At 47.4% G+C, this 13,411-nt stretch overlaps 1 protein-coding gene across 1 annotated transcript in view; it reads right to left on the reverse strand.

Moving 5' to 3' along the window:
* LOC112586431 (ATP-binding cassette sub-family A member 13) overlaps positions 1-13,411 on the reverse strand; it is a 115,506-nt gene that overhangs the window by 33,200 nt on the left and 68,895 nt on the right. The window contains exons 21-23 of the mRNA XM_045166516.1: positions 13,044-13,208; positions 11,984-12,161; positions 8,694-8,833 (exon numbers count right to left, since the gene is read on the reverse strand). Coding sequence (XP_045022451.1) covers positions 8,694-8,833; positions 11,984-12,161; positions 13,044-13,208 — 483 coding nt within the window. The remainder of the gene's footprint in view (positions 1-8,693; positions 8,834-11,983; positions 12,162-13,043; positions 13,209-13,411) is intronic.

Raw genomic sequence — 13,411 nt, forward strand, 5'->3', positions numbered from 1 at the left:
AACTACTGTGTATTTCAAGAAACATCCAGGAGCACAGAGGAGGTGGTGAGGAGGCCGTGATGACACGGGAACGACCCCACAGGAAGAGGTGTGACCCAGAGGCTGAGCACAAGCTCAGAATCAAAGCAAAGGGGGCAGACTGGGGACTGGTCTGGAGCCATAACACAGACCCCACTCCAGCCCTCAGAGGAGGCTAGAGACAAAGAAGGAAGAGGACAAGTCAGAGACAATCAAGACAGATGCAAGAGATCTAAGCCAGGGAGGACTCGGAACTCAGAGCAGAGAAAGGGCTAGATAACAGGCCCAGTTATCACAGGAAGGGGAAACCCACTGCTGAGTCTGCACATCTGAAGACCATTTCTGGTTTGTTTGTTTGTTTGTTTTTTAATTGAAGTATAGTTGCTATACAATATATATAAGTTACAGGTATACAATATAGTGATTCAAAATTTTTAAAGATTATACTCTATTTTAGTTATTATAAAATACTGGCTATATTCCCTATGCGGTACAATATACCCATGCAGCTTATTTCATACATAAGAGTCTGTACCTCTTGTTCCCCAGCCCCTGTTCCACCCCACTCTCCCAACTGACAACCACTAGTTTGCTCTCTCTATCTGTGAGTCTGCTGCTTTTTTTAAGGGTTGTCTTTTTATTACTGTTATTTGCACTGGATCTTTGTTGCTGCACACCGGGCTGTCTCTAGATGCAGTGAGCAGGGGCTAATCTTCACTGCTGTTCGCAGACTTCTCATTGCGGTGGCTTCTCTTGTTGCAGAGAACAGGCTCTGGCACCCTGGCTTCAGTACTTTTGGCTCTCGGGCTCTAGAGCACAGGCTCAGCAGTTGAGGCACATGGGTTTAATTGTGCCTTAGTTGCTCCACAGACAACAACTACGATTCCACAGCAGACTCTTCCTGGACCAGGGATCAAACCCATGTCTCCTACACCAGCAGGCAGATTCTTACCCACTGCAACACCAGGAAAGTCCTGCTTCTCTTTTGTTATATTCACTAGTTTCATTTTTTTTTTTTAGACTCCACATTTAAGTTCTTGTCTTTCTCTGACTTATTTCACTTAGCATAAAAAACTAAACAAATCAGCAAACAAAACAGAAACACACTCAGAGATTCAGAGAACAAACTGGTGGTCTCCAGTGAAATAGGCAAAGGCACAGACTTCCTGGAGAAGCCCTCCCCACTTCAGGCAGAAGCACTGGAAATCACTGGAAGCCTCATGGGCACCAGATGAACCGAGCAGATCAAAATAACAGCACAAAGCCTGTGATGATTAGACGTCCCTGGAGTCACAGCCTACAAACAAGGCTGAGACCTATGTGTTGAACCTAAACAACAGACTGTCTGCAAATATGAAAGGTATTTCTTACAGAGTCTCTGAACGTAACAGTCAAAATGCCCACAATACAACCGAACATCACCTGCCACACACAGAACCAGAGAACTCACAAGCAGTCAACTGACGCCAATAATGAGACAAAGCTGATGCTGGAACGATCTGGCGAGTATTTTAAAGCTGTCATCATAGAAATGCTTCAACAAGCAATTCAAAATTATCTTGAAGCAAATTAAATAGCAGAAAATCTCAACAAGAAAATACAAGTTATTAGAAAGACAGATAAGCACAGGGCAGTACAGAACTGGAAAACGCCATAACAAAAAGTATTTTAAATTTGCCAGATGACCTCAAGTAGAAGAGTAGAAATGACAGAGGACAGGACCAGTGAACTTGAGGACAGGATATTACACATCAACCAATATGAGCAAGAGGAAAAAACAGACAAGGCGGCCAGAGCTTTGGGGACCTGTAGGACAACAACAAAAGGTTCCATGTTTGTATCTGAGTCCAAGAAAGATAGGAGTGGGGCTGAAAAGCTATCAGAAGAAATAATGGCTGAAAACTTCCCCAAACTGGTAAAATAGAAAACTTACAGAATCAAAAACTTGAACAAAACCTTCAGACGGTTGTAGAGAGACCGGGAGGCTCGGAGCTCGGAGCCCCACCTGGAAGTGGGCGCAATTCTCAGAAATGCCACAGCCTCAAGTCTTATCTTCACTTCTACCTCCTTGGGAGAAACTGCTCAGGTTCTGTTTTCACCTATCAATCACCTAATAACTGCTGGTTTTAGAAAATAGCCTCTCTTATTTGCAGTTAATTCTGACTTTAAAAAAAAAGAAAGAAAGAGGTGACTGGGTCTCAGCATGAGATCTTAGCTGTGGGCTTATTTTTTCTGCTCATTATTTTCTTATTTACATCACCCTGCTCCCTCCTCAGCATTCAGAATATTTGCCTAATGCTTCTAAGGGGAATGAGGCCTGAGGGACCTGGAAGAGGAACAAGGTTTCTGAGTCAAAGGACATGAGCTGGAGGCAAGGTTGGCCAAGGACTGTGGAGAGACCCTGAGCAAACCATCTCAGCTCTGAAGCCAGGTTTACAAAGCAGCCTGGCGAAGGTGATTGTCTCTCATGGTGCTTGGATGTGGCTGGCTGGCTGGCTGTCCTGGCTCGGCCGTCTCACAGCTGGCACCCTAATTAACCTGTGGCCTTGGACTCGGGGACAGAATGATGACATCACACAGACATCCGCGGTCTCTAGGAGCAGCATGCATCCCGGGGGCTGGCGATTATCTCGTTTCACAGAACAGTGTATTCCCAGACCTACTGATGCTGCTTTCTCAAGGGACCGCCGCTTTACAGGGGATTACATCAAACTAGTCTATTCGTAAATGTAATTACTTTTTCTCTGGGCAACCTTGCTGCATTTTGATAAAATGTTTCATGTTGAACATTTCCACCCACCCGAGAATCTCACTCCGGGGTGAACGCTGAGGACCTACTTTCAGATGAGTGATCTGATGCCCGCAGTCAGACATCAAATGAGTGCGAGTTCTTTTCCCTCTGAGGGGCTCCCCGGGGACAGTTGCTGCCTCCTGGGGCCACAGTGCTCTGTGCACACACACAGTCCTGCGTGCAGGGCACATGCGCCTCCAGCCTGTGCCTGGTTCACTTACAGACTCCAGTCGTGGGAGGCTCCCACCTCACGGACATCTTTCATCTTTGACAAGCAGCAGAAAGCAAAATTTTCATTTCTATTCAGTTACTTAATCATCAGGCTTTATGTCCACTTGAGGCTGATTCTCATCCTCCCAAAGTTCCCCTGAAGGCAGTCACGTGCTGAAGGTGGATAAACACCATGCACCAATACACACAGGCATAAAATCATGCAGAGCATCTGATCAGGAATCTAGTGTCCCAGGCTGATAATAGTAAAGGGTGCTGCAGGGTACAAGCTCTTTCCCACATGATAACCTAACACTGTAAATACAGCTGGTGAAAAGCATTTGCTATGGAGTCCACAATATGCTTCCATGGCCCAGCTAATGAGGGCTTCCCTGATGGCTCAGTGAAAGAATCCATTTGCAAGGCAGGAGACACAGGAGACATGGGTTTGATCCCTGTGTGAGGAAGATCCGCTGGAGAGGAAATGGCAACCTACTCCAGTATTCTTGCCTGGAAAATCCCATGGACAGGGAAGCATGGCAGGCTACAGTCCATAGGGTTGCAAAGAGTCAGACACAACTGAGTGACTGAGCATGCATGCACCAGCTAATCAGTATGGGAGAGTAAACCTCACCAGCCTTCACTATGTTCCATCTGTAAAATGGACCTAGTAGCACCTACCCGCAGGCTTCCCTGATGGCTCAGTGGCAAAGAATCCACCTGCCAATGCAGGAAATGCGGGTTCAGTCCCTGGGTCGGGAATATCCCCTGAAGAAGGAAATGGCAACCCACTCTAGTACTCTTGCCTGGAGAATCCCATGGACAGAGGAGCCTGGTGGGCTACAGTCAATGGGGTCACAAAAGAGTCAGACACGACTCAATGATTTCAAACAACAAGCACTTGCCCTACTGGGTTCTTCTGAGACGTGAATGAGAGAGGATCTGGGAAAGTGTCCGTGATGGTTCCTGGAACCTTGGAGAAGCACGTGATTCAATCTGCATCTGAACGTGTTTATGTGAGTGCAGAAGCAGGAACAGGTGTCCACCCACACGGCCCCCACCCCCGCCCCTCACCCCATCAGAAGCCCTAAGGCCAGCAGTGACCAGCCTCCCCTACCATGACCTCCCATAACCACCCATCCTGTGGGAAGCAGTCTGCTCCCCGCCCCCGCCCGCCCGGTGCTGTCGCTGGGGATCCATGTCCCATTTGCCCACAACACGCTCCTCTGAGGACAGAGCTGCTCTGCTAGCACTTGTATCCCAGGGTAGGGATACAGTGAGGTGTGACAGAGAAGCAAAACATGGGCCTTGGAGACACACAGACCTGGGTTCAGAAGTCACCACTGCCCCTGCTGAGAGATTCTGCCACGCTGCCTAGCCCCTGAGACTCACCCGAGGAGTGAGTGAGGTCACTGCTAACACTCCTTGTGGGTGTGAGGGCTGGATGAGGTTCCAGCAGGGATTCCTCCCTAGTATCTCTCCCTTCACCTCCTCTCAATATATATTTGATAAACTGAGGCTTTACATTTAAGAGCTGATGAGCTTTGTACTTTAATTAGGGTTATGTGCAACCATGCTCAGTCATGTCCTACTCTTTGCGAACCCATGGACTGTAGCCCACCAGGCTCCTCTGTCCATGGGATTTCTCAGGCAAGAATACTGGAGTGAGTTGCCATTTCCTTCTCCAGGAGCTTTGTGGGAACTCCTTATCCCTCAGGAGCCCCAGGTCCCTAAGATGAAGAAGCCCACGCAGGACCTGCTATGTGGGTATCTGGTCATCCCCCCGCTCCAAGTCCACACTCAGGCCTGGTCTGAAGGGCAGGGCTGGCCCGTGCTGGCTGCTTCGATATGAAGCTCTGCCACAGAGATCTGGTGGGCTGCCGGGAAGGCTTCTTCCTCTTGATCTCACTGTGGAGTCCCCATCTGGCAGGCGGCTCCTTCCAGAAGCTCCCTCAGAGGCTTCTCCTCTTGATCTCACTGTGGAGTCCCCACCCGGCAGGCAGCTCCCCCCAGAGGCTCCATAGAGGCTTCTCCTCTTGATCTCACTGTGGAGTCGCCACCCGGCAGGCGGCTCCCCTGAGAGGCTCCCTAGAGGCTTCTTTCTCTTGACCTCACTATGGAGTCCCCACCCAGTAGGCGGCTCCTTCCAGAGGCTCCCTCAGAGCCTTCTCCTCTTGATCTCACTGTGGAGTCCCCACCTGGCTGGCGGCTCCCTCTGAGGCTCCCTCAGAGGCTTCTCCTCTTGACCTCACTGTGGAGTCCCCCCCTGGCAGATGGCTCCCCAAGAGGCTCCCTCAGAGGCTTCTCCTCTTCACCTCACTGTGGAGTACCCACCCAGCAGGCGGCTCCTCCAGAGGCTCCCTCAGAGGCTTCTCCTCTTGACCTCACTGTGGAGTCTCCACCCAGCAGGCAGCTCCTTGCAGAAGCTCCCTCAAAGGCTTCTCCCTCTTAATCTCACTGTGGAGTCCCCCACTAGCAGGTGGCTCCTTCCAGAGGCTCCCTCAGAGGCTTCTCCCTCTTGATCTCATTGTGGAGTCCCCCCCTAGCAGGCGGCTCCTTCCAGAAGCTCCCTCAGAGGCTTCTCCTCTTGACCTCACTGTGGAGTCCCCACCCGGCAGGCAACTCCCCCATAGGCTCCCTCAGAGGCTTCTCCCTCTTGATCTCACTGTGGAGCTCCCCCCTGGAAGGCAGCACCTTCCAGAAGCTCCCTCAGAGGCTTCTCCTCTTGATCTCCTGTGGAGTCCCCCCACCCCGACAGGAGGCTCCCCACAGAGGTTCCCTCAGAGGCTTCTCCTCTTGACCTCACTGTGGAGTCCCCCCACCCCGACAGGCGGCTCCCCTAGAGCCTCCCTCAGAGGCTTCTCCTCTTGATCTCACTGTGGAGTCCCCACCCGGCAGGCAGCTGCCTCCAGAGCCTCCTGGTCACCCAGCTCCCGTGCACCTGGCCCCCCGCACACAGCACCTTTCCAGCCTCTCCTCCAACAGCAGGGGCTGCTGCTGGCCTGGCACCTCCTTGTGGACGACTCCCTGCTGCAGATGATGCCCCCAGGCCTGGCTTGGTCCAACCTCACTGAGAGTCACCGAGTGTAGACCTTCTGCAGCCCCCAGTATGCAGATGCCCCTGAAACCATACCAGGAAGGCTCCTGGGCAACCTGGCCACCCAGCTGGCCAGAACCACACTCTCCCCAGAGAGGTCGGGACCCCAACCCTGGTTGGAGGCCACATCCAGTCTTGTCCCTTCCTCGGACACCCTCCTAGCCCAGCAGAGAGGCTTCTTGCTTTAAAATTCTCTTCACATCACTGACCGGCCCATCACCCTAGCACCTTGCTACAGTGGTAACGCTTCTTCTTAACTCTCCCTGCTGTTTCTCTTGGTTGAACCCTGACCCACAGACCAGGAAGGAAGCCTGTGGACACTGCTCTCAGAATGAATCTCTCATCACATTATTTCTGGGTTATTTCCTCAGATGTTTGTCTTCTCTTTCCCCATTGCAGGGTGAGCTCTTCAACAAGAGGATGGTCACACTAGCTGTTACAGTGCAGAATATAGCCCAGCATATAATACTATAGTGCATATAATATTGTTATCAATGATATTATGTGTAATAATATTCACTATAACAACAATAATTTTTTGTTGAATTTTTTAAGTTGAAGTTAAAATAAAGCTGTGATATAGAGCCATTTTCTGTGAAATTTCTAAAATACCCACAGTCCTTAAAAGCTTAATGCACTGAGATTATCTGAATAACACTGGCTTTGGCTCCAGGCCCCCCCTCTGAAGCACAGCCCTGAAAGGATGAATGCCTGACGCCCGTGTAGATTAACGTCACTTCACTGTGAGAGCCCAGGCTTTAGGTAAATACCTCTCCAAATACACAGTCTCAAGATAAAAGCAGAAGTTATCAAGCACATTCAGAATCAGCACAGTTCAGTTGCTCAGTCGTGTCCGACTCTTTGTGACCCCATAAACCGCAGCACACCAGGCCTCCCTGTCCATGATCAACTCCCGGAGTTTATCCAAACTCATGTCCATTGAGTCGGTGATGCCAGCCAACCATCTCATCCTCTGTCATCCCCTTCTCCTCCTGCCTTCAATCTTTCTCAGCATCAGGGTCTTTTCAAATGATTCAACTATTCGCATCAGGTGGCCAAAGTGTTGGAGTTTCAGCTTCAGCATCAGTCCTTCCAATGAACACCCAGGACTGATCTGCTTTAGGATGGACTGGTTGGATCTGCTTGCAGTCCAAGGGACTCTCAAGAGTCTTCTCCAACACCACAGTTTAAAAGCATCAGTTCTTCAGTGCTTAGCTTTCTTTATAGTCCAACTCTCACCTCCATACATGACCACTGGAAAAACCATAGCCTTGACAAGACAGACCTTTGTTGACAATGTCTCTGCTTTTTAATATGCTGTCTAGGTTGGTCATAACTTTCCTTCCAAGGAATAAGCATCTTTTAATTTCATGGCTGCAATAACCACCTGCAGTGATTTCGGAGCCTAAAAACATAAAGTCAGCCACTGTTTCCCCATCAGAATAAACAGTGGCAAATATAGCCCCTGAGTTGAGTCACAGGTGGGAAAGAGACTCCACATGGCAGCCATAAGGGAAAGGAAACATGAACTTGTAAAACCTACTTGGACCCAAAATAACCCAACTGCTTGGATGACTGCACACCATCACTAACTTTTCAGCTTTTAAGTTGTGAGTAGCATCTGAAGCCTGGAAGTTCAGCACTAATAGGACATTCCTCCTCGAGTCTGACAGGCCCCATGGCTTCCTGAAGCCCCTCAAAAGTGTCTGTGGACTCATAAGCCACCATCAGAAAAAAAGATGAGACTGCAGGAAAACACAGCACTGTCATCTCAGAAGAAAGTGTAAATATGACCAATGATAAATCCTGAATTGAACGGGGCTTCCCAGGTGGCGCTAGTGGTAAAGAACCCACCTGCCAATGCAGGAGACATAAGAGACCTGGGTTCAATCCCTGAATCAGGAAGATCCCCTGCAGGAGCATGGCAACCCACTCCAGTATTCTTGCCTGGAGAATCCCATGGACAGAGGAGCCTGGCGGGCTACAGTCCATGGGGTCACAAAGAGTCAGACACGACTGAAGCAACTTAGCACGCACGAGAAGGTAAGAAGCCTAAGAAAGGGAAAACGCGCAGAGCTGTGCAATGCCCAAACTCTGCCAGGGAAGCTCTCTACCTCTTCACCTGAGCTTGCCTGCCATCGGGCGGAGTGGGGCAGGGACCAAGGAATGAAAGTGAGGGCACCAAGGCTCGCCACCAACTTGGGAAACGACACGACCAGACCCATACCACAAACTCAGGGTCTGACTCTCCCTTCATCACCAGGTGCCCACCTATTCTCCACATCCTCCTGGGACCACCTGACCGGCCTTCTTTCTGTCTAATTGCTCCCCCTGCATTGGTTACTCTAAACAACACCTCCTCCCCACAGATGTCCTGAAAGAATGATGCAGCACGTCTAAGCTCAATAACAAAGGGCACAGGCAAAAAAAAAAAAAAAAAGGCAAAATGAATTGTCATCAACATAAGAAAACTGTGTGTAATCCGAGCTATACAACAATCATGATAAACATTTTAGCAACCTGCTCCCCACTGCACTTCTGGTATGGTCTATAACACGCTCATTCGGTCATACTCACCTTCTGAATGACTTTATTAATCTCTGGAGTGTTTGGTGTATACAGTATTTTTCCATGTAATACAGGTTTTAGGAAGGACCACACCAAAGCGCCATTTGGAGACTGCAGAATTTCCTGATAAAGCTTCAAGCAAAATGGTGCTGTCACCATTAAAAAAAAAAGAAAAGAAAGTGTTACTCATGATACAGGATGCCCAGGATAACAGGAGAATTTACTTATATGGCCAGGACACCTCACTTTCAAATAAGTGGTTTATATTTTTTTTTCATGATTCAATTCTGAATTGGGGCAGTCAGGTCAGAAATAATTTTTTGGTCCCTGTCATTAGCAGTTCGTTTCTCAAAACTTTGTTCCCATCGATATTTTGAATGAAAAGGAAATATGATTTTCACATTTTTAAACTAAATCATCAGTAAAGCTACCAAATAATGACAAAGACACTTGAAAATGAAAACAGTGATGTAAAAGGAATGCATCTGCTGTTTAATCTAGAAAATTTTCATTTCAACAGTCACAGTATCAAGATTAGAATTAGGTTTTTCTTATGAAATGCTACAGGCTTTTTCATAATCCTAAAGATTTAGCTTTATGAAATGCTACAGGCTTTCCTTTGCTGCATTTATGAAGAACTGTTGCTACTACTGACTACTGACTAACTATTGAAGTACTGACTACTTTTGTTACATTAAAGAGCCTGCTGCTGCTGCTGCTAAGTCGCTTCAGTCGTGTCCGACTCTGTGCGACCCCATAGATGGCAGCCCACCAGGCTCCCCCGTCCCTGGGATTCTCCAGGCAAGAACACTGGAGTGGGTTGCCATTTCCTTCTCCAATGCGTGAAAGTGAAAAGTCAAAGTGAAGTCGCTCAGTCGTGTCTGACTCCTACCGACCCCATGGACTGCAGCCCACCAGGCTCCTCTGTCCATGGGATTTTCCAGGCAAGAGTACTGGAGTGGGGTGCCACTGCCTTCTCCATTAAAGAGCCTAGCTTTCACCAAATATCAGTTCCTTGTGATGGCACTCATACCTGCTGTGGTGCTGGCTGGTTTCAATGGAAGGTTTGCTTGACTAAACCAATAGGTATGAAGGTGGCACCTTTACCATGATAATATTAGTAATCAAATATTAAAGGTTTTAAGCTAGTGATAAATGCTTGAGTATAGCCCATTCTTTTACTCCCAAAGAGAACATTTAAAATGAAAATATTATCTTAGCTTTGATACCATTATCTGTAATACCCAGTGTATGAAAATTACTGTTATGATAATTTTCACTATTAGTTTCATCTTTCTAAATTCCCCATTTGAAAATAAAAGCAAATTCCTTTTATTCGATAAACACAATAAAATTGAAAGAAATAATTTCACAAAATATAAATTAAGTACATGATTTCATAATGACTTTTTATAGCATTAAGTATAGAGGTTATTCTTCTTACTGATATTTTAACAACTTATACTTGAAATTATAAGCTTAATATAGATGGTGCCAATTTTTAGCTTGGAAAACACATAAGAATATGAACATAAAGAGAAATCTGAAACCAAGAATCCTGACATCTGCCACTTGGGAGCTGTGTGAACTTGGGCAAGTCAATTAATCTTCTCTGAGCTTCTATCATGTCAACTGAAAAATGAAGGTATTAGTATTTTCTATGGTTAGTGGGATAATTATCTGAAATAAATGTATGAAAGAACCCAGCAAGACTGGTCCTCGGTGTTAGCTGAATGACTGGATGGATGGATGAATGGATGGCTGGATGGATAGATGAGTGGATGGGTGGATGGATGGCTGAATGGACGGACAGATGGGTGGATGCATGACTGTATCAATGGATCAATGGAAGGATGAATGGATCCATAGTTGGAAAGATGGAAGGATAAATGGATGGATAAATGGTTGAATGACTGGATTTGATGAACAAATCAATAATCCTCAAAAAACCCATATGCAAGAAAAAAGAGGAAATGAGGATTAGTATAGGAGACAACAAAATTATCCACATTAATAGCCTTAATGTGCATCTACACTGCCACACTATATGTTGGTCAACAGCCACCCAATTATCCATCAGCTGATGAACACACCAACACCCTGTCTCTAGGCAGCTCTGAGGAACCTTGCAGCTCCTCCTCTACACAGTCCAACTCTGTCCTTTCTCCTCGCCCCATCAACACCTCCATCCATCCCAGGCACAAGTACAGAAAGAGACGTCCTGGGTACAGCAGACAGAAGTCTAAGATGGCCTCAAGGCACACACGCCTTCTTGTGTGGACACGCCCATGGTCAGGTTATCCGGAGTTGGTCAAAGGGGAGATTATCTTGGCTGAACCATCAGCCAAACCCTTTAAAAGAGTCCAGAAGCCCCCCTGTCAAAGAGATGTACTGCTGTCCTTAAAGATGCAGCCATCAGGGCTCCTACACCTGCAGGAAAGTGAGTTCTACCAACAACCACCTCCAATGAACATTCTCACTGCAGCCTTGTCAGTCCCGACAGAGGACCCAGCTAGTCAGTGCTCAGACTGTGGCCCCTACAGACTATGAGATGATGAGTGTGTGTGTCCTAAACTGCTGACTTGCTGGGCAGCATGAAAGAGTAATTAATACACCAGGACACACTAGAGCACGGTCCTCAGCAGTTAGCAGGCGTTACTCCTAATACCTCTCATAATAACCTTAGGAGGCAGGTATGAAGTTTCCATGTTAAACACAAGATGAAACTGATTGAGATGTAAAGTCACTGGACCGAAGACACCCCACTTGTTGGTGGGACTGAACAGTCTAAACCTTTATCAGCACGCTTACCCTTAGTCTGTCTTTCTAATCAAAATCCATCCACTTCAAGTAGGGCCAGGAAATCACTTTTAACTCTGCTGTTATTTGCTACTGAGCTTGATCTAGAAGGCAAGTTTGTGGGAGGCCACATACAGCTCTCCAGGCTTTGTGAGACAGCCATCCTGCAGGAACCGAAACCCAGACCTCTCACTGTCACTAGCTATCCCGGGATCCCAAAGGGCTGGGGCTTCAGGTGCACCAGAATTTAAGACCCAGTTCCATGGCATCACAGGCAACAGAATTAGCCTGTGCTCAAGGGTGCAGGGCTTACAAAGCCAACTGCCAGACCAGCATTTACTGACTTTACACTAAACGAAGGATACAGGTTGGACGGTGGAACAGGAAATTCTTGGCAAGTATGTTCCCAATTTCCACACAGACTGAGTATCCTGTACAAAGCAGGGCTAATTATCAAAATGCAAATTAATCTAAACACATATGGATTACTGTTTTCTTACTTGAATCTTCAGGAATGTTGAATTTCTCTTTGTCATCTCCTAAGAGTTCATGAACTCTAGGCAAGTTAAGAAAGGTGTCAGAGCTGCTAAAGAAAGACGCTTGGTCCTTGCAAACCATCTTCATCAAAGACTGGAAAGAACCAATGGCTGAACTTCTGGCCTGGTTACTCTGTGAAGCCTGAGAACAAAAGAAAAATAAGTCCCAGGCAAACGGTGGCTTAGACTGATTCCCTCAAAGGCTCCTGAGCCTGCCGTCCCTCCTCCAAAGAAACACAGAAGACTGTCGCCACGTCAAAAGTACAGTATCTGAGCTTTAGTCTTTTCTGTCCTTGATTTTGCTGGTCTATATGCTTGAAGAGACAAATGTCATACATACACATAAATTATTACTCATAAATATCACTAACTCAGACTAACCAATAGTATGAATATGTGTCTCTACAACCAAATTTCCCAGATGCCTGAGGATCATCAAAGCAGCCCTCAGCTGATGACCAACCCAAGTACTGCCTCCAAGGCAGATCCAAGGACACACCACCCACCCCTCATCCTGCCCCTCCCCCTCAGCAGGCCCCCACACAGCCCCCTCCCCACCATTTCATTCCAGGCAGACAGAGTCCAAGCAAAACGAACCTCAGGATACTAACCTCACTGGACTTTGTATTTGCAATACGTAATCTGTAACCCAATTATTTGTGTGCAAATAAATGTATTGAGGTTTTTGAAAGCAATGTATTCTCTGAGAAGCTAAAAAAGCCCCTGGAATCTCATTTGTGTGGATGACCAATTCTGTGATTTCTTAGGTCACAGAAAACACACATGCGTGGATGGATGTGCCTCCCTGGAGTCTGCTTCCTCGGATTTTGAAGGACACCCCAGGCTTTGCTCTTCATCACAATGTCATAACACTGCTGCCTCCAGAACCATTAAGAGGTCCCCTCAGCCCCAGGCTTGGTCATCAATGCACATTTCAGACTTTGAAAGAGAAAGAAAAACAAAGGAGCAAACACAAAGACAGAGGGGGTCCACACCTTTCTCGGGGCCAAGACCAAATACCCACCTGCTGGAAGTCGGGTGCATCCAGCAAAGCAGTGATCTTAAATTCATGGAGGAATGCGGGAAGGTACTCGAGAACGCGGCCAGCTCTGGGGAGCAGGTGGCTGAGGCTGGACACAACGTCCAGCAGGGCGCTCAGCAGGCTGCTGGCTTCAGCAGGAAGCAGAGTCTCAAAAGAAACACGACATGACATAACCAACGCTGGACAGTGAAGGGAGTGAAGAGTGTTATTTGATTGTATCCTCTTGAGCCTGGGAGACACCTCTGTTGTGCCCTGTGAGGTCCTCTCTATCAGCTCCATTTCTGGAGCACACTCTACCACACCGGGATTGTCAGCACGTAAAGCAGGGGCAGATGTGACCCGTTGTTAAA

Source organism: Bubalus bubalis, chromosome 8 (genome assembly GCF_019923935.1).
Source record: "Bubalus bubalis isolate 160015118507 breed Murrah chromosome 8, NDDB_SH_1, whole genome shotgun sequence".
Lineage (NCBI taxonomy): Eukaryota > Metazoa > Chordata > Mammalia > Artiodactyla > Bovidae > Bubalus > Bubalus bubalis.